Source organism: Lotus japonicus, chromosome 6 (genome assembly GCF_012489685.1).
Source record: "Lotus japonicus ecotype B-129 chromosome 6, LjGifu_v1.2".
In the NCBI taxonomy this organism is placed as follows: Eukaryota; Viridiplantae; Streptophyta; class Magnoliopsida; order Fabales; family Fabaceae; genus Lotus; species Lotus japonicus.
This window is the reverse complement of record NC_080046.1, coordinates 47,042,129-47,062,524: the sequence shown is the minus strand read 5'-3', so window position 1 is coordinate 47,062,524 and position 20,396 is coordinate 47,042,129. Positions and strand designations below refer to the sequence as shown.

Genomic DNA, 20,396 nt, shown 5'->3' with positions numbered 1-20,396 from the left:
CTATCTTTTGGTGTGTTTGTGTAGGTAAAAGTAAATTTCATGGAGCAATCTCCGCCTCCACTTACCAACAAGGCTTTATTTAATAGCTTCCATTCTGTTATACTCAAAGCCCAATTGAATCTTTCTCACTTAACTCAATGCTAGTTTGTTTTCCTTCTCCATCCCCCCTCCCCCATGGATTTTTCTCATAATTTTCCCTGATTTAACAACTCCTTTTGGAATCCAGAAAAAAGACAAATAAAAAAGAGAAGAGCAAAAAGGATACTTTTAATGAGGCAGATTATGCCATCTTATTGAGAGCTTATTATTTATTTTGAGAATAATAGGTTTCCAAAATGAATATCGTCTTGGATTACCATCAATCGGAATACCAAGATATACAAGAGAGAGATTCATAGTTTGAATAAAGTTCAAAATCGAGATAAGTCCCCTAAGATCCTTCTCAGGTACTGCCACCTCAACACAACTATATTTAGAGAAGTTCACTTTTAGGCCTGAAATGAGTTCAAATCATCTTATAATGCATTTCATCATTATCACATTCTATAAAGATGCTTCTCTCATAAATAAGGTGTCATCAGCGAACTATAACACTAAAATTTCCACCTCTTGATTGCTAACCTTCTAACATGATAATCTATTGGAACTCAATGCTTTTCTTAACTAGGCCGTTCAATCCTTCAGCCATAAGATCAGTATGAGGACAACCTGTTTAAGTGACTAAGAACTTTTGTCATGCTGTTATAAAATTTATGAGGAATATTGGGGCTAAGCAGTGCAATAGCTCTAAACCAAGTAGCACAAGTTTCATTTTAGTAGAATCTTATTTGTAAAAGATTTGACAGTTTATATGTAAAAGCAATGTTGTAATAGAATACAATTGCTTTGTAACAAGCTCTACCGAGAGAAAAGATAAAGTGCAATATAAGTTGCAAAAATAAATTGTAGTTTTTTATTTCATGAGATATTCCTCAAATTGGAGCAGCTCACAGTTTGATTGCATTGAAGATTTACAATCTCAACTTAGTTCTTAACATGAATAATTGCATAGTTGCATAGATCTCAGATCAACATAAAAATTAGTCAATTCAGATTGAACTAATGATTGAATTCCAAAGAAGGAACCATTGCTTGACATAGTTACTATGATGGAGCAAATTCTATTAGCACATTCTCCACTTTATAGGATGCCAAAAGACAAATTTATATTTGGTATTGTTTTTCCCATATGAGAAAAAAGGGATTACAGAGCAAAAGATTTCATGTTAGTAGCATTTCTAGCTATATTTTGAGCATGAGAGTTACTCTGGATTACTAGGAGGAGGAGGAGGTTTTGGCATATATGGATTAAGAGGACTTCCATGCTCAACAGGACGTGGACGCAAAATCTCATCTGGATCTGAACCTGGTGGTGGATGAATTGGATGGTAATCATCCAGAGTCATGTGACCAGTATCATCCTTGTTGTTGCTTCTAATACCATTTCCATTTTCCTGAAATTAATTTCATGGCAAACAACAATTAAAAGATACTGCAATTTTAACTGTAATCAATTGTCATGTTTATTGTTTTTTTTTTTTTTTTTCAAGTCCATAGACTTTTTAAAGCATCATACCTTCAGTTTCCTCCTTACTGCAATCAGTGTTGTTTTATCACCTGAGCTGGTGGTGGTAGCAACAAAATCTGGGATTGGGAAGGCATTAAAATTGTAAAATATGGCAAGAGATCATTTTTTCTACTGAACAAAAAAAATTGCAAAATGGATACAAGATATTTTACCAGGAAACCAGGAGACAAGAGTGGGACTTAAGAAGTTAAGGAGAATGAAAGCAGCCAAAAATATGACACAAAAGCCAGAAACCTTCATGATGTCAATTGTTGTTTATCAGTTATATGACCAAAACCAAACCTCACTTGTGTTGGAGTGACTGTAGTGGTGTTATCACAATAACAAGAAGCTGCTTCTGTTCTGTTGAAACCAAAGTCTGCCTCAAAAGCAGGAAAGCAAAAGTTGAAGAGGATGAGGAAGAAGATGAGCTTCCCAAACAAAACTCATTTGTTGTTGTTGCAAAGGGCTCGCATTCCATTACAAGCATTAAATACTTTATCACTGTCTTCATTCCCACTGTTCTCTCAAAACAAGAGCAATTAATGACAACCAAAACTGTCCATACATATGCTGATATATGCATGCTGCTCTTTAATATCTCTACTTACCACATTGACAAATAGCTTTGGTATTTCAATTTTAGGAATAATAATCATAGTTAGCGGTCTTAGTGCACGTGGTAAGATTTTTAAAGTTTAGGTACCGTTTAGCCAAGTTTTTTTTTTTCTGTCTTAAAAGTTATTACTACTAAGTTAAAGTTTAAAATAAGTGCTTTAAGAAAAAAGTAATTTTTTTGCCAGTTCTTTATTTTTTATAGCTTAAAAGCTAGTTTAATTAAAGAAAAAAAACTTTATTCTTTTTTAAATTCACAGCACTGGATAGTTATGATAACACGATGGTGGAGTGGTGGAGTTAGGTAGCAATGGTGGTGGAAGTCGGTGTACCTAGTGGCGGAGGCAGTGGTGGAGGTGGTGGTTGTTACCTAGTGGTGTGGATGGTGATGGTGGAGGTAGTGGTGGAGCGCGGAGGTGCTAGAAGGTGGTGGTGGCGACGATGTGGTAGTGGCGGCGGTAGCGACGATGACAGTAGCAACAATGGCAACGATGGTGGTGGTGGCGGCAACGTTAACAGTGGTGGTGGTGGTGTTGTTGGAAGGTGGTGGCGGCGATAATGGTGGTGAAACTGATGTTGGCGGTGGAGGTGATGCTATAGAGACACAACGTAAATAAGAGCACGACACAATGGCCTAGGAAAACCTTAGCAAACTTTCTACCGTTTTTTTTTAAATGCTCAGCTCCTCATTTACTCCAACTTAAACGAGTTGTGTTTTTGGAAATAGCTCAGCAACCTTGGAGTAACTGTTTACTTAAACACTACTCCCTCCGGTCCTATTTATAAGCATGAAAGAGAAGAAAAATCTTGGTCCTTTTTATAAGAACCAAATGAAAGTTTGAGCTATATTAATTAATTTTTTCCAATGATGCCCTTATTAATTCTAACTTGTAAAATGTGTCTCATTAATTATTCTCTCTCTTTTCCACTTTCCAACACTAATAACAAAGGGTAATTTTGGAAGTTCATTTTAATTTAAGACAAATTTAATGCATTTTATCTAGTTTAACTACATTTCTTAAACTATGTGAATTTTTTTTTTGTTGCTTATAAATAAGACCGGAGGGAGTACTTTTTATATACTCTTGAATTTGACACAAGTTTGAAACCTAACTCATTCCCTTGGAGTAAGGTGAATATAAATACACCGTAAGTGCTTCATTAAGCCCGTCAGCTGTCCCTCCATCCTATTGTGGCATAATTCCCTCACCCTAAATTAATGCTTTTTACCAAAATGATCTATAAATAATCTGTCCGCTAAGTTATATTTTACACTTCAAGCAGTAGTATTTGTTAGTTTATTAATATATAATGTTAATGTTAGCACTACAATACCATTCACAATTTACTATATTGTTAAAAATAAAAGGAAAAGAAAATTACCATTAGAAGATAATGAAAACTATATGCAAGTTAATTAAACAGCAAATAGAAGGTACAAATATTCATGTCTTTCCACAATTAAAAAGAACTAGTGCATGTATCAAAATTGCCACTGCCACCCATACATAGGTAGAAAAATGCTAGTAACACTCTCTTTTAACACTTCCTAATCATTCATCAACCTCAATACCAGACATGGGCACCTCAGAGCTGACTTGTTCATCATCTTCATCCTCATTGTTGCTCTCTTCAGCATCCATTGTGGCTCCCTTTTTGAAGTAATCAACTTTGAAGTCATAATCATCATCCATGGGATCTGATGATGCTTTTTTATCCTTTTTCCTTTTCTTCTTCTCTGCTCGCTTAAGTTTTGGATTAAGTATACCATCGGCTGTGTATAATTTCTCATTTTGTCTACTAGCTGCACTGTTCCCCTTGTTCTTGCTGGCATCCTCGTTATCATCTTCCATAGCTTCATCATTATCATTGTCAGACATGTCTTCAGGATCCTCTTGTTCTGAAGGTTTAACTTGTTGATCATCCTAAGAAAAAATAGCATGTAAGAGGATAGTATATTTTAAATAATATATTGAAAAGAGTAAAACTGAGTGAAGAATAAAATAAACCCTATGGTGTATGTCACTTCCAAGGCATTTTCTCCTACTTTGAAGGTCTTTAAAACAGCAAAATAAAAACAGACCTCTAACATTGCCTCATCAAGGTTGAGAGGGCCACTTGACGGAACTTCAACAGGATCGAAGGCATCAGCAGATTTAAGACTCCCAATAAATGAAGATTCACTATTGTAGACTTCATCAATGTTAAATTCTTTGGAAAACTCTGAAACTATCTTGGCCTCTGAAGGTACCCCTTGATCCCTAACTGGGGGCATGGTATAATATGGAATTTTACCTGAAAGATGCAAGTAGACATTTCTCTTAGTTTAGTGTAACATCAAGCTGTTTCTAATTTTTAATATCAAAAGAAACATGTTCCCTTTCTCACTGTTTATGCTCTAACAATTTTCACTATGTATACCTTCATTCCAATCATGAAGAACAATTCTGGCAGCAGCTTCAGTGTCAACTATTCCACCCTTCTTGAGCTTGCCCCTAACTGTAGAAACCTTCTGTAGGAAGTCATCAACAGAATCAAAACTTGGAATCTTATACAGAGTTACCAGCAGCTTGGACGGACAAAGCTTGAGAATCTCCTTCACTGCATTGTCCATGAAGGACAGAATTAGATTTACCAATATAGCTTGGAAGTCAGGATTTCAACATTAAGGTTCTCATAAATACAAAAAAGTGTTAAGGTGCCAACTTCAAAGCACTTGAGAGTAGACTTCCACAACTTCAATAGAGAGAACTTCAATTTATATCTATAAACAGAATGGAGGGATGTATCGAAGATAAGAGATCCACCAAAACAAAAAATCAACTACGTACCAAGGGACCAATGCAACTAGTAAAAACTGCCATGAGGAAAACATTAAAGAGAAGCAACTAACATAAACTTATCCTACTACCAAGATTAAGTTCAAATGCACCAAAGAATGACACACACAAACTGCACATTTTCATAGATGTAAAAAGTGTATTTCTTCCATGTTGCAAGTTCATCTGATTTTTCCTATTTTATTTACATTAAAATCAAACAAAGCTTTGACCATCCACTGCAACATCTTTACTACAATACACAGAACCTAAATAAGCAGAGACTAATTAGTAATGGGAACAAATGCCTTAATACCTGGGCTAATGGGATCATCTAATTTCTCAATTCTCTTGCAATTCTTTAATGCGATAGAACTGTCATTTTCTTGAGACTTTAGCATAACAACACCAGGGCAATCCAGCAATTTAACATTTTTGTCCAATTGAACCTCTTGCATTGATCGTGTTAACCCGGGAGTAGCACCAACATTGACAACATGGCATCTCTTTAAGCTATTAATAAGACTGCTCTTACCAACATTGGGCAGGCCAATCAAACCCACAGTGATTGACTTCTTGATCTGTCGAGACAAGGATGCAAAAATAAATGAATTAAATTTAGATAGACAACAAATGGTCTCAAATCAAATAAACAAACATAAAAATAACAAAACAATTAACAGATAAGCACTAAGAGTATAAGACTAGAAGAGAAGGTGCAAGTATTAGGGAAAAAGAATATAATTAGTCCAATGCAAAATCCCCGATGGATAGCAATAACACTTAAAGGAGGCACACCATAGCAACCCTTCCAACTTAGAAGATTTAAATATAGTTTAGAACCCAGTAGGTAGAAAATAAAAATATAATGGAATACCTGAACCTTAAAGGCAGGATGATGAAGAATCAAACAAATGGAAGAATATTAAATAACGAAGATATAAATTTAAACCAATCAAAGGGAAACATAGAAAATTAAAGTAAAGCTGATGAGATGAAAAGGGCATCCATAATATAGAAAATACAGATGCCAATAATAAGACAAAAACAGGTTTCTCTAACATCAGATCCCAAGTCCAAACTAGTGTTGACATCATCAATGTGTATCTTTTTTCTTTGCTTTTTATGCCAGAAGAGCACAATACACATCCACAGAGATTTCTTTAAACTGAATTAAGCATAGAATAAAAAGAAAATTGCATAGGTTCTCCATTCCTCCTCAAGTATATACAGTAATATACCATATTTTTATTTTGTAATTAATAAAAAAACAGTAATATACTATATTAAAAGCACAAACTCCTCAAAAGTACTATACATCTTTTACTTAGATTTTATATTTTGTTTGATGCATTGGAATACCATGTCCCCGTGTTTAAGTTTCCTTATCAGTAGATGGAATCCTAAAAAACATGAGTCAAATAAACTAGCATGGCAAAAAAATGATACAAGAAACACTAAGAATAGCAAAGCCTATTTGACTCCCATACCCATATTGAATACACATTACAAAATGTGTAAGAAACTTGTATGAAGTGCATCAAGTTGTAGCAACAGCAAACCTAGCACTCTCAAAAATCCCAATCTATCTCAAGAGATCCAGATCCCCTCCCCCCCGACATACAAAAACTAAGAACGCAGGAAGGCCACATAATCTCTACATATTTGAGATGCTAATTCCATGGGAGCAACCATAAGCAGTTCACTACTGAGGTGCCTAAATCACATCCTACCTCATGTATCAACTCTACATAATAAGCACCTCAAGTACAGCACAAACTTTTGACATTATAATTTTACAAGCAGCTATTACTGCTGAACCACAAAAGGATAAAAGTAGGTGAACTACAATTCAACTACTTCCAATAAACACTTGCAAACCATTCTTGAATAAAATAGAAAATTAGAAATTTAGATGAAACCGTATATATCAATGTAGAGAAAGAAGCATATACATAAACATAAACAAAGACAATAAAGAGAAAGGGCAGGAAAAGCTTGAGCGTAAGACTCATGAACTTCCAATAAACACTCAACAACTTTACAAGAAAAAACACTACTTGGACCAAAAAAAATCACTGTTCCATATTATATGTTACCTCATGACTTCTTGAGTAATTCTTCAACAATTTGAGGAGAGTATCAGCTCCAAGACAATCACTTAATTGCAAAATATTACTTGGTTTGGCTGCTTTAGAAGACTTCCACCCTAGGTTTGATCTTTGTTGCTGGGTGCTGCACTTGAAAGCCACAGTAGGTAATTCTTCTCTAAGGTACTTGAGCCACTTCTCTACAGCTTCTCGTGGGACAAGATCTAAGAGCACAATTGATTAGTCAATGTAAATATAAAAATATTACTAAAAGGTGAAAAGTGAGAAAAAAAGGTAAGCATAGAAGTTACCAATTTTGTTTAAAAGCAACACAAGATGTTTATCAGGTCCCATTTTCATCACCATCTTTTCTATATCGATACAACGGGTACCCAAGGGATCTCGGGCATCAAGGACCTCTAGTAAAACATCAGAGGCTTCAATGACCTTTACCAAATCCTTGTAAAAGGCCCTATCAGAGGTATCTATGGCAAAAGAATACAAGAACTGCAATTAGTGGAGGCAAAACAGATTTGACCTAAACCAATTTTTTAGCTCATTAATAAAAAACACCTCTGGTCTTCCCAACAGTAGCAAAATCTTTAGTATCACTAACAACCACTTTGGAACTATCATCGTCCTCTTGCAAACCCAATTTCCTTTTTCGAGCCTGAAACAAGAGTTAGGCATAGTTAAGTTTCAGAAATATAAGAAAAATGGCACTACAACTGCATACAAGACGAAAAAGAAATTCTAAATTTTGAAAATGCCATTGATGTCATGTCAGGCATAACACACATAAGTAGTGACACATACATCATCATCATCTTTGATTTGAATGGAGTGTAACAAAACTGCTAAAAAAGTGTGTTTTTGAGTGTTTATTGATCCTATCTTATTATCAATAGACATAAATCCTATAGGTTTAGTATATTATTAACTTCAGAAGCAGTACAGCTTACAAGTTATAAGGAAACCTACGGCTACGGGTATGTTTGGGATAGAGAAATTTAGATGAAGAGAGAAAAAAGGAAGAGTAAATTATTCATTTCATGTAATTTCAATTCAATAATCTCTACTTCAACATTTTTTTGTAATTAAAGGAATAAAACTATATCTTCATGAAGTCTTCTAATCATTTTCTATTGATTTTTATATCATACAACTCTAACTCCTAAAATTAAGACTCCATTTTTCCTTTCCTTTGATGGCGAGCCTTGAGGACAACAGATGGAATTACTACCATACCATGTACTAACAAGGCTGACTTTAAGGAATTAACCTCTTGCAAGCATGATAAAGCTTTCCCTAGACCTTGCCCTGGCATTAGGTTAGTCTTTAAAGCACTAGGTAATTGTCCTTCCCTTCCCCTCCATACAACGCAAACACACACACTAATAGTTCATATCATAACTAAATAAGGAAACAAAAAAACCTAAGGTCCACAAAAGTGATAAAACCAAGGTCACTAAAAAGTCTAATCCAATTACTCCCTCTTTTTTCTTCATTTTTTTACAATTCACAATCAATCAATTTTCTTTCTCTCTGAACATGCATCCTCCACCTTGCCCTTCTTAGACTCTCTCTGCTTTTTCTTATGTTCATCCTAGCGACGACGTCTGCAGTCATTCCTTTACTGAGAGCCTTCGTTTCATACTGCTTGTGGCAGGTGTCAAATCGGCACTACCAAATCTTAGCAACCACACCCACTCCACTTGAACTCCACCGGTTCTTCTGAGCACCGGAACCCCCAGCCATTGGATCTCTGCCATTAGCGAGAGAAAGAGCGAGAAAAGTGATGAAAAGAACGGTGACAAGAAATAGAGTTTGAGAAAGGGTAAAGTTGAGCAGGAGAAAAGACAAAAATGGTGGTTTACCGACTTCAGAGAGAGTGTTGCAGCCTGAAGAAGAGTCTAGGGATGCGTGAGTAATGAAGGTGGAGTAATTAACTACTACCTACTCATGAGACTCACAAATCATCAGGCTGCGACCCTAGCTCAGGTCAAATCACATTCTCAGCTAAACCACTTTTTTTTATGGCTCAACTCTACCCTTTCTTAAACTCACTTTCTATATTTGCATTTCTTGGCCGATCCTTTCATCTCGCTCGGATGTTAAGACAATGCTAGAGGAACCGGTGGAGTTCTAGTGGGGTGAGGGTGGTTGCTTACATTTTGAGAGGGTCAATTTGACACCTGCCACTCTAAGAAGGCCACTCTAAGAAGGGCAAGGTGGAGCATGCCGCCGAGGAAAATAAACTTTCAGAAGTAAATAAGAAAAAAAAACCTAAGGTCCATAAAACCAATATCACTAAAAAGTCTTCCAATTACTCCCTCTTTTATCTTCATTTTTCACAAATCACAATCAATCAATCAATTTTCTTTATCAAGGAAGATTTTGACAAAGTGAGAAATTACCCTTTCCTTGCGGTCAGCTTTCTTTTGCTCCAATTCGTCAATAGCGCGAGCCCGGCGAGCTTCAAGGGCCTTCAACTCCTGCTCCTTGAAGGGCCAATCATTGGGGATACCAGGATCCTTCTCAACCTTCTTCTTACCATTCAAAGTAAGCTTTTTGGCTTCCTTGGCCTGTTTCTTCTTGTGCTCCTTCACCTTCTTTATGATCTTATACTTCTTCTTCAATGGAACCCTCTTGCTCTTGCTCTCTGCAAAACCAACAATTCAATTCAATGAAAAAATAAAAATACCAATCGAAGTGAGAGAGAGAGAGAGTGAGAGAGAGAAAGCAGTTCACTTACTCTTGCTCTTCTTCACCATTTTCGGGTTCTTCTGTTAGGAGAAGGTGAAACCCAGAAGCAGAGGAGCTTCGAAGATGAAGCGCAGAGAGAAATCGAAGCTATGCAATGCAATGGGGTGGTGTTTACTTGTGAAAATTAGGGTTTAGGGGTTTATTTTTTATATTTTTTAAAAAATACTGTAGTAATTTAACTTGTCCGTATTATTTGAAAATCCACCGTTTTTTTTATTCGTACAAAATAAAAAGTGATCGATTTACTTTTTTTTAAGAAATCAAAAAACCAATTGACCATTTACTTCTCAGAGATTTAAAAAAAGAATGACTAATAATATTATTCCTAATAGGATTAAAAATAAAAACAGATTTTTTTTTGTGTAAAAATTGGCAAAAACTTCAGTCCAGCGCCAAATAAGAGAGGTATCAGTGCCCCCAAAATTTATATGGTCCATTCGGACTAAATTTTGTAAAATAAAAGAGGCCTATATAGGGATCGAACCCGGTAGCTTCAAGATTTAGTCACTTCTTATCCCTCCCATAGTGTGTACTATATAGGGATCGAACCCGGTAGCTTTTCTCACACACTCAATTTGCGTTGCCAACTGAGCTACCCCTCTTAGGTGAGTCCCTTATTCACTTTAATCCAAATTAACGTATATATTTGAAAATCAACACTCATGATTTTTAATTCTAAAAGTAAAAGAATCAACACTTATATACTTGTAACCAAACAAATATACTTGTTTCTTTGTTAGTAATTGTACACATGATTCACGAGTTTTTTTTTTACAAGAGGAAAAGTAAAAGACAATTAACTAAATATCAGCATCCTTGCAGGGTGCTTCTATCACAGTGGATGGGGGAAGTCTCCAAATACGTCGTGGAGAACAATCTCCTGAAGCTTGCTTCGCCATACAATATACCACATTATTTCGCTTTGTTGGTACATATTTAATTGTTTATTGGAAATTATTTTTCCCTAACTAGTAAAAAAAGTTATTAATTTGTTTTTAAAAGATAAATGAAATTATTTTTCCAGTGAATTTAGAAAATTAATTAAATAATAAGGATTGTAATTATTTGGAATCAGTATTCAATTCTAAATTATAATAAGAGATTGTGTTTTTTTTTTTGGTAACATAAGAGATTGTGTTTAATTAATGAAATTTAATTTACACTATATTGGGTACATGGAAATGATGTAATATTAGAGGTGTATGATATTGACACGGAATGTGTATACATAAAAGGTTACTTGAACGGATTAGTTGAAAGTTGAAACAGATTATTGTGATGTAGTTTGGTGTATTCTTTGTTATTTTAATGTGGTTTGTATGGAGATGAAAGAATAGTGTATTTGGGGAATCTTCCGTACTGCTAACATGAATTATAGAGTTTAATGATTTTATTGAAGCAGGAGTTTGATCATTATATCGCATATTGTCAAAATGTTGTAATTGGTCGTTTATTATGTAGTGCGTAATTGGGTATCACAATTGCGACATGAGACTTTTTTTTTGTTACATGCGGAAAAATAAACACAAAAAGAAAGGTGAACTATGACATCCTAATGCAAAGAGGCAATCAAAATAGAGGGATGATGCCTCCAAGTCCATCGTTGCATTCCATCCCAAGAGGCTTGTCGCCTGACATATTTGTCGTGTGGTTACGCTCCCTGGGAACATGGACAAGAGAACCGTTTTGTTCTTACACGACACCTGACCTCTCCGATCAAGGGTTTATCCCCTAGGGTTTAGCGCTGTATACAAGATGAATAAAGAATCAAGAGAACTTGTTTCATTCATTTGAAGTCAAGCCTTTTATAGTGGGGCTTGACTCCTGACCTAGAATATTACATATGGACCAGATGTTTGGTCTATTGGGCCTCCAACTATATAAACCCAAAGAATCCCTAGATACATGACCTAACGCACGCACTCGCTATCCACTGTCAGGTTGGGTCTTCATAGTCTCGCCAAGTCATGAGGACTCGCCGCAAGGACACGCCCTTGCTATGGGCGGGTCCTGTCCATGTTCCAATCCCAATCAATCATGACTCTAACTCGTGTAATAGTATCCTTGGCTCAGAAGGTAGATATGTCATCTCGGCGTTGAAGAACCTCCACCACGCTAACACAATCTGAAGCACAAAGAATCCTCATATAACCAAGATCTCAGCCATGTTGTAACCCCAACTCCACTACAAAGGATTCCGCTAAGAAAGCGTTACCATGACCAAAGCTAACTGCGGTCCTAGACTCCAACATCATTACGCAAGACAACACTACACCTCATCCTCATGACTAACGAGTTCCAACTTCCATCAACAACAACAACCAACAACACAAAACCAAAGGACACCATGACCATAGTCGGTTCTAGGTGCAACCTGCGCACGTGGGGGGGGGGGACTCATATGTGCGGACAACCGATGCCTACAACTCTGAGCATCCAACAAGATCTGCCTCAACACATAACTGATATCCCAAAATCGCTCCTCAAAGACATGGTTGTTTCTCCACTTCCAAGATCCCAGAGCACGACAATAGCAATAACATTGTGTGACTAAGACAAAACTTTTGTGAACCAAGTCTAGAACATCTCGTTAACTGCGACAATGAAAATGATATTGAAATGCGTGTTTTCTTTTCCCTTGCAATCTTTTCCCTTCTCTCCCCATCAAACAAACCATTAAATTTTCAGCTGAGCAATACACATTACCACCAAAATAGATGGGAGAATAAAAACTTGTATTTGTAAAATTAATTTACTTGTGTCATCTTTAAATTTGTACACAACGCGACCGTACCACACCAAAAAAAATACCGTCATTTTCTATTAATAGAAATCCCGAATTGCATTAATTCCATTGAATGGGAAAAAAGTTTAGAGTAAAATACACTTACCCCCTCAAGGTTTGCTAGAAAAACACTCCACCCCATTCTTATTCAAAATATACACTCCACTCCACTCATTTTATCATGTTAACTCCATCCAAAAGATGCTAACGGAATATTCCATTCAAATCAAAATTATTTAATGTAAACTTATTTTTCCATTTCTTTTTTTTTTCTGGTTATTTTTTATTTTATTTTTTTTAAAAAAAAACCTCACTTTCAAATAAAAATCGTTTAACGTCAGTTCCATTTAAAAAAAAAGTTAGTTTCAACAAAAAAGAATATAACATCACAATTACTAGTAATACCCAGTTTATAAAGGATTTTTATAAATAGTGAATTATATAAAAATATTTCGAAATTAATTTCATACTAATTAAAATTTCACCAAATAAATACTAATTAAATTTCTTTTTCCTAGATTTATAAAAAATGTTGCTTATGAATTCATTGAGTAGTGTATGGATATTATTTAATAAAATTCTCTTATCATATATCAATAACATCCCTCATTTTCAATTACTAAAAGTAATATATACTTTAACATTTAACATGTTATAACCAACGCGATCATATTATCCAAATTAATTAATTAATTAAAATAATAATATAACTTTATATTCTTTTATGGAGTGGAAGTTTAACGTACTTTTACCATAAGTTTTAATTTAAAATTATTTCATACATATTTATTCTTGAATAATTTTATAAAATGGTTACTTTATATATCAGCTCCAACAATATGTAAGCATTGAGAATATTTGTTTGGTCAAATATTAGAAAGTGACGTTTTTTTTAGAAAAAAAAATAACCAGAAAAAAAAAGGAAAAATAAGTTTACATTAAATAATTTTGATTTGAATGGAATATTCCGTTAGCATCTTTTTGAATGAGGTTAACTTGATAAAATGAGTGGGGTGGAGTGTATATTTTGAATAAGAATGATGTGGAGTGTTTTTCTAGCAAACCTGGGTAAGTGTATTTTACTCAAAAGTTTATAAAAATTGAGCTCATTTATTGAGTCTCACCCTTTTCAATACGATGTAATAAAAAAAATACTAATAAACATGTTAAATTCCTCATTAAAGATTGCTTAACACAAAAAAAAAACAACTTAGTACTGCATTAATTTTTTTTAAGGGAATTAACATAATCCCTTCGTTCCAGAAAGTTTTTGTTTTGCACTATTTTTCAATATCCCAAAATGTTTGTTGTTTTAGAAAACTAATGTATTTTTTGCTAATTTTTTCCACTTCTACCCTCATTTAATACATTTTCTCTCACTTATCACCTTTCATATTAACCAACCACAACTCTTCTCTATTAATTACATTCTTCTCTATCTAAGTATAATTTAATTGTTGCACATCATACTAGTAGAATTAAATAAGGGCAATCTAGTCAAATTATGCTATCAATAATTGTTGTCTTACTCTTTGTGCCACAACCTTAAAAATTACAAACTTTCGGGAAGGAGGGAGTATTAAATTTTGAGTTTAATTTTGATGCACCGACGGTGCAAAGTTTTTTTACACCGTCAACCAATCAGATTTCAAGGATGTGACATGTCAATTAAAGAAATTAAATGAAAAGAGAGATTTTCTCACATCCTTGAAATCTAATTGGTTGACGGTGTAAAAAAACTTTACACCGTCGGTGCATCAAACTTTTTCTCTTAAATTTTATTGAATGTTTTTAATATCATCATCATTATTGTCTTATACAAACTTTTTAATTATTTGAATAAAATAAACTCACTAAGATTATGATGTCCTAGTCGAATTCACAACCGTGTTGTCATGTCAGACACACACTCACTCACACTCTCTAGTTCTTCTTAATTCTACCTTACTTTCGTGAGGATCTTCAATTTTCACATTTCCGCACAAATTGCCAGTGCCACCACCCTATGACACCACTTTGCCGGCGGTTACCCACCGCCGGCGCCGCCTCACCGTTCGTCCACATCCGGCGCCAACATACATCGCCCCCTGCCGCGATTTGCGACATCCGCCGATTCCACCAGACAGAGCAACCCGGATTCGCGCTGCGGGTTCGACTAAGGCGGCACTTGCCGGTGCTGTTGGCGGAGGCGACTGGACATGGCGGCGCGTGGGAGAGATCTGTCGAAGGTGAGGAGGAAGAGAATGCGAGGCCGCGAGTTGGTGAGCTTGAGCCGGCGAGTGGCCGGGGAAGCGTGAATCGGACGGCGGAGGTGGTGGCTGCGGCGGCGGTGACGGTGGTGATGGGCGTCGGTAACCGGGTGATGTATAAGCTAGCGTTGGTTCCTTTGAAGCAGTACCCTTTCTTTCTGGCTCAGCTTGCTACTATCGGGTACTTTCACTTTTTCACCTTGTTGGATTTGGAGTAAAACTGAGAAATTTAATTTCATTGATGGTAAAAATAAAATCACTACAATGTCTGTGTTTCATGAATGCATAATTTAATCATAGAATTTTGATCAGTAATTTTTTCGTCAATGATTGAGATATTTTGTTTTTGGATAGATGACCAGAGCCTAACCCATCAGAAGTTTCGTTCATAAAAAAAACTGGATATCTTGGTGTGGGTCAAAGCATTTTGTGACGATTTTTAGCGCTAACCGACTTTCTTTCTTTCCTACTCTTGGGTGCATAAGATGGAGATGTCATCAGTTTACACTGACTGCATATAATTAAATGGCATAAATAATGGAATGTAGTATTATTCCATTATATGCCAGTTTATCTTCATTTTTATACCTTTTCAACAAAACCAAAAAAATACCTTTTCAATCAAACCATAAAAGTACCTTTTCAACAGGACATAGCCTTAGATAAAACATTCTACTTTGCCCTCTTATTAGGGTATGGAAGTGTGGGTCAGTGAAGTGAAAAATACGAGTTTCCATGAAAAACTTGACTTTTGAGAATTAACATTTGATGACAAGGTTTCACTTTAGCAGCCGTGATTTTGAAAAAAGTAACAGGAAAATAACAGAATACCTTTGATGGCTTATGTAAGATGATATAAATGTATACACCACTTATTTATTTAACCTTAAACCAAAACAGTCCTTAATATGCTTGGGAAGAAATTACTTGCATATTTTACCCTGATAAATAATAGCATATAATGCAGACTGTGGCTCTGCCACTAACTAATGATATTTTCTTTGTTTCAGATACGTAATAGTATACTTCTCTATTTTGTATATCCGGTACCGCACGGGCATTGTCACCGATGAGATGTTATCTGTGCCAAAAACTCCATTTCTATTTGTTGGTCTCTTGGAGGCTCTGGGTGCTGCCACAGGAATGGCAGCAGGAGGTGATGCTTGTTTTAAATTTTTGTTTTCTGTTTAATGTCAAAAACTTCTGGTTTTTTCATGAAGAAGCTGAATGCTCCTGTACTACATTTTCGGTTTTTCTTTTAGTCCATCTTCCTTCCACCAATTCCATCAAATTTTGCTTCCTAAACTATAAACACAAGATAATAAAATAAGAACAGATGTAGGCATATTGATAGTGGCAATTATTTTGGAGTCCATCAATTCATACCACAACTCCAATTTGTAGAACTATATTAATTATTATGATTTATGGTTGTTAACTACTTAAACTTTTAGACAAAGTATACAGCCTTATAGGTTTGCAGCATTTGCTTTAAAAAAGGAAATTGTAGCTGCTCTGGATAAATTAATCATAATTGTTAATATCAGAATTGATAGATTTTCAAGGTTCTTAGTTTCATTGCTTTCCACATTTTATTGTTTTTGTCTTCAACTCTAATTTGTGAAGCAGCTTTTACTGCCACCTCTTTCATATCTCACAGTTACTAGGGAAGATAATTAGATAACTAAATCTTGGGCTATATATTTTTGTTTTTTGTTGATAAAAATGTCAATGTCTGAATTTTATTTAATTGTTTATTTCCCTTTACCTTGTATCAGCAATGCTATCTGGAGCATCAATTCCAATTTTATCTCAGGTAAAAACCCTCAGCATTCAATTACACTCTGGCATTTACTGTGAAATCCTTTTCCTAATAGTGCATTTACATTGTTATGCTATAATGAAATATATAAATTTCAGAATTATTCCAACACTTCAAATGTGAATGAAAATGTATTGAAAAATGTTAATGTCGGTATACCTTCTGTAAGTTGTGTAGATTTCATTGTTAAAGGTAAAGATTGATAGTTAATTTGACCTACATTTCTCTTGCAGACTTTTCTCGTGTGGCAAATTTTCCTCTCAATTGTTTTTCTTGGGAGACGATATAAAGTCAACCAACTACTTGGATGCTTCCTTGTCACAGTTGGTGTAATTATTACTGTAGCAAGGTCAGTCTATTTTAATTTTTACAGATTTTAGATTATGCTGGCTTGTATTTTGAGTATCAACATAAACACTGCACTCCTGAACCATGTGCGAGTAGGAATCTTATAATGTCACAAGTATGTTTTGCTGTTTATGTAACATAGCTGTGACTGGTACAAACTATGTAGCTTTCGGGTTATTCATGTGTGCGGCTTTCTGATCTTTTGCTTCTGTATAATCTATGTAGTGGATCTGGTGCTGGGAAATCATTGAAAGAAGCTGGTATATTTTGGAGTCTTTTAATGATAGTTTCATTTTTATTCCAAGCAGCTGATACTGTGCTGAAGGTGGTTGACTATTTTAGTTATTGTTCAATTTTCTTAGTTTTCAAACTATTTCTTACTGGTACTCATGGCCTTTTCATACTTTGTAGGAAGTAATCTTTTTAGACGCAACCCGAAAACTGAAGGTTTGTACAGTAATAATTCTTTCAATCTATGTTCACATGTTTTAGACTACTACCTAAGTGGCCTGACTTCTGGTTCACTTGATAATGATAACACATCTGCCATAAACTTCAGTATACAGAATAATGTTATGAAATTTAAGAAAAACCTGCAAAAAATTGACTGCAAAATGCAAATGATTAGTTACGTTTTCTAAAGCTTCAAACGAGTCATCTATACTCGTGCTGACAGGGTCATTTTTTTCTTCCAGCTAAACAATATATTCTTTGTATTAAAAAAGTTCTAAAATGAAAACCACACTTTTAATATGGATGTTGCTAAACTAGTTCTCTTTAAACTTGCAAATTACTGTGATTTTTACTTTCTGATGTGCCAATATGTTAAACTGAAACAGGGAGGTTCTCTAGATCTGTTTGTTGTCAATTCCTTCGGATCTGCTTTCCAAGTAGGTATCCTGCAATCCTGCAATCTCTCATGAAATTTACATCTTTTGAATTACGACGTAAATACAGATGGATGCCTGAATGCATTAATATATGTTTAGTGTAGGCACTATTTATATGCCTCCTCCTCCCCTTCTTATCAAGATTATGGGGCATCCCCTTCAGTCAACTACCCAACTACCTTAAAGATGGTGCAGCCTGCTTTCTGAATGTTGGGACCCTGTCAAGTGGTAAGTTATCTTTTCTTAATTGTCATCTCTTATATCTTGAGGTTATCAAATGTTTGTCTAGCTTAGTATCAAATTCTTCAAGGATTGTTTTTGACATAGACCTACCCTCAAGTCACAAGGCAGTATAACTGTACATGTGAAATTTCATGCACGTATGATGACTTTAAAATCTTACTGATCCAAAGTGCAAGTCTTGGTCTTGAAATCTTTTATTGTTTAGGTTTTTCAATGTTTCATCATTCTTGCAGCCAGAAAATAGTTCCTTTTCTATTTTTATCAAATTTTGGTTTGCAAGCACCCCAAACACATCACTTGAACTGCAGAGATAATTGTTCAAATGCCTTTATATGGCCAATGATGTACTCAGTTGCACGTATTAACTGATTACTCTCTGATGATATCTTCATTGTCACTACCTCTGAGGCCATATCTTACTCTGAATATAATGTCTCTTGCGTTACATTTGATCTCTGTCTCCCGTTCTGGCAACCTTTAACAACTGATATTCTTTTATGTCAAAAGATATGCACAATTCATGTTTTTGTTTCCTTATTTTGTTCTTTGCAAGCATTGATTTGATTTGGGAAATTAAATCTTCTTGACTTCTTGTTGTGTGATATATTTTATTCGGTTGCTTTTCTTGTGTCTGGCATGCATAATAATAGCGTGTTTGGTTCCACCGGAAATGCTCTAGACTTGTTTAAAGCTAAAGTGTAGCTTCTGACGAGGTCTATTAGTGCAATTTGTCATTGATAATATCTTCCGGGCCCCACGAAGGTGGTGCTAGTATCATTGTCTTACAAGCCTGATGATTGTCACAAAAGAACGGAGATTTGATAGTTGCTTTTGTTGAAGCCTGATCGCCTTTGGGCTCCAAAAGCTACTTATGAAATAAATCATTCTGGTTAATTTTAATGAAGGCTTGTAATGTGATATCTCATGTGCCTGCTTTTTCATATTGCCACAGCTGGTGCTCCGGAATTTCAAGCAATGACACTGCTAGACTGTTGTGAAATGTATTTGAGTTGTAAAGGGAACAACTAAAGCTCTGACTTTTCCATCTTTTTTTGTCCCTGAATTTGACATACGAATCCATTTTATGTTGTTTCAAAAAAATAAAGTGTTATTAAAGTATTGTCTGTATCCATATAATTTAAGAAGGATACTGTAATTTCTCTTGCATGGGTTAGTTTCCTTTTTTTGGTAATTTTTGTGAAAAGATAAATAGCCGAAAGTAATTTTAGATTAGATTTAATTTCCAGGATGTGATGGAGCCCCCCTGCTGCCCTTGCTGTTTATTATTGTCAACATGGGCTTCAATATCTCTTTGCTTCATCTCCTCAAGATCTCTTCAGCAGTTGTCTCTTGTCTGGCTTCCACATTTGCAGGTATGGATCTGTTTCTCTCAATTATATCTCTATATTGCTGAGGGAAGTTTTCATAAGACCTATAAGAGTGGTTGATGCAGAATTCATCTGGGTTTGAAGATTCACATTAATGCTGAAAGTGAAAACCTCAGGGAATTCGTTGTTTTTTCTTTTTCTTTAAATTCATGCTCATTGGAAATTCTGCACTAAACCCAACTGATGAAATTTGGCTTGTGCAGTCCCCATATCTATTTATGTGTTCACGCTGCCATTGCCATACCTCGGCATTGCCTCTTCTCTTCCGACGGGCTTTCTTGCTGGGGCCATCATTCTCATCATGGGATTACTCATCTATACATGGACTCCTTCAAATGGTTCCTCCAATTCTTCTTTGGCGGCTCCAACCTAGAGAGGCTAGGAGGAATTTTGAACCCTCTAGCTGCACCATTGGCCCAAGCCTAAAGGGTATGTTGCAACAAGCCTCGTCATGACATCAAACGGCATGATTCAGGTCCATTCTTTTGTGATGCTCACAAAACAAAGAGGGTGAAATGAAACTGATGTAATTCTTGTTTCAATAAATTGCTAGTCCTTTGAAGAAAAGGGAACGGGAAATGAATCCCCTTGAGCTTGCTCAAGTGATGGAGAAAGAGTACAGATAGTTTTAGTTCAATTTTTTGGGGTGATAAAACAGAAATTTAATTATAGGGAAATAGCTATTTCATGGATTGAGTAAACACTGACAGAACATAATTTTAAGGTGATAATGCTAAAAATTTGAATGAGAGTAAACTCATGTTCTGTTATGTCC

The 20,396-nt window shown here is 35.3% G+C and overlaps 3 protein-coding genes and 1 non-coding gene across 12 annotated transcripts; 2 read left to right on the top strand and 2 right to left on the bottom strand.

Annotated features, from left to right (window-relative positions):
• Positions 1-929: 929 nt before the first annotated feature.
• LOC130724331 (uncharacterized) lies at positions 930-2,103 on the bottom strand. Its single transcript, XM_057575535.1, has 3 exons — positions 1,780-2,103; positions 1,616-1,683; positions 930-1,493 (listed from the first exon to the last, which is right to left on the bottom strand). The coding sequence occupies exons 1-3, from the start codon at positions 1,865-1,867 to the stop codon at positions 1,302-1,304; spliced, it is 348 nt and encodes a 115-aa protein (XP_057431518.1). The 5' UTR covers positions 1,868-2,103; the 3' UTR covers positions 930-1,301.
• Positions 2,104-3,614: 1,511 nt separating this feature from the next.
• On the bottom strand, positions 3,615-10,025 carry LOC130724025 (guanine nucleotide-binding protein-like NSN1). The gene is made up of 9 exons (XM_057575186.1): positions 9,886-10,025; positions 9,548-9,792; positions 7,704-7,800; positions 7,442-7,615; positions 7,140-7,354; positions 5,357-5,621; positions 4,643-4,822; positions 4,305-4,516; positions 3,615-4,146 (listed from the first exon to the last, which is right to left on the bottom strand). The coding sequence occupies exons 1-9, from the start codon at positions 9,902-9,904 to the stop codon at positions 3,775-3,777; spliced, it is 1,779 nt and encodes a 592-aa protein (XP_057431169.1). The 5' UTR covers positions 9,905-10,025; the 3' UTR covers positions 3,615-3,774.
• A 4,531-nt stretch (positions 10,026-14,556) lies between these two features.
• Positions 14,557-20,396, top strand: LOC130724202 (protein CLT1, chloroplastic). 9 transcript variants are annotated; one of them, XM_057575378.1, is made up of 10 exons: positions 14,558-15,111; positions 15,941-16,086; positions 16,709-16,746; positions 16,986-17,101; positions 17,326-17,425; positions 17,512-17,547; positions 17,940-17,990; positions 18,095-18,218; positions 19,481-19,606; positions 19,825-20,396. In XM_057575378.1, the coding sequence occupies exons 1-10, from the start codon at positions 14,687-14,689 to the stop codon at positions 19,992-19,994; spliced, it is 1,332 nt and encodes a 443-aa protein (XP_057431361.1). In that variant the 5' UTR covers positions 14,558-14,686; the 3' UTR covers positions 19,995-20,396. The 9 variants fall into 9 exon arrangements, with proteins under 9 accessions (XP_057431363.1, XP_057431366.1, XP_057431367.1 ...); XM_057575380.1 differs by lacking the exon at positions 19,825-20,396 and having other exon boundaries at positions 14,557-15,111; positions 19,468-19,606; XM_057575383.1 differs by lacking the exon at positions 19,825-20,396 and having other exon boundaries at positions 14,557-15,111; positions 18,090-18,218.
• Positions 18,568-18,644, top strand: LOC130727158 (small nucleolar RNA snoR122). The gene has a single exon (XR_009015193.1). It is a non-coding gene; the product is annotated as a small nucleolar RNA snoR122 (small nucleolar RNA).

Coding starts and splice junctions, on each gene's coding strand:
- LOC130724025 (XM_057575186.1), bottom strand. Junction 7,801..9,547: donor AAGCTGACCGCAAGGAAAGG/GTAATTTCTCAC, acceptor CTCTTGTTTCAG/GCTCGAAAAAGGAAATTGGG. Junction 5,622..7,139: donor ATTACTCAAGAAGTCATGAG/GTAACATATAAT, acceptor TTGTCTCGACAG/ATCAAGAAGTCAATCACTGT.
- LOC130724202 (XM_057575378.1), top strand. CDS start 14,687: ATGACACCACTTTGCCGGCGGTTACCCACCGCCGGCGCCGCCTCACCG. Junction 16,087..16,708: donor CACAGGAATGGCAGCAGGAG/GTGATGCTTGTT, acceptor ACCTTGTATCAG/CAATGCTATCTGGAGCATCA. Junction 17,548..17,939: donor ACGCAACCCGAAAACTGAAG/GTTTGTACAGTA, acceptor AAACTGAAACAG/GGAGGTTCTCTAGATCTGTT.
- LOC130724331 (XM_057575535.1), bottom strand. CDS start 1,867: ATGAAGGTTTCTGGCTTTTGTGTCATATTTTTGGCTGCTTTCATTCTC. Junction 1,684..1,779: donor TCTTGTCTCCTGGTTTCCTG/GTAAAATATCTT, acceptor TCCCAATCCCAG/ATTTTGTTGCTACCACCACC. Junction 1,494..1,615: donor CAGTAAGGAGGAAACTGAAG/GTATGATGCTTT, acceptor AATTAATTTCAG/GAAAATGGAAATGGTATTAG.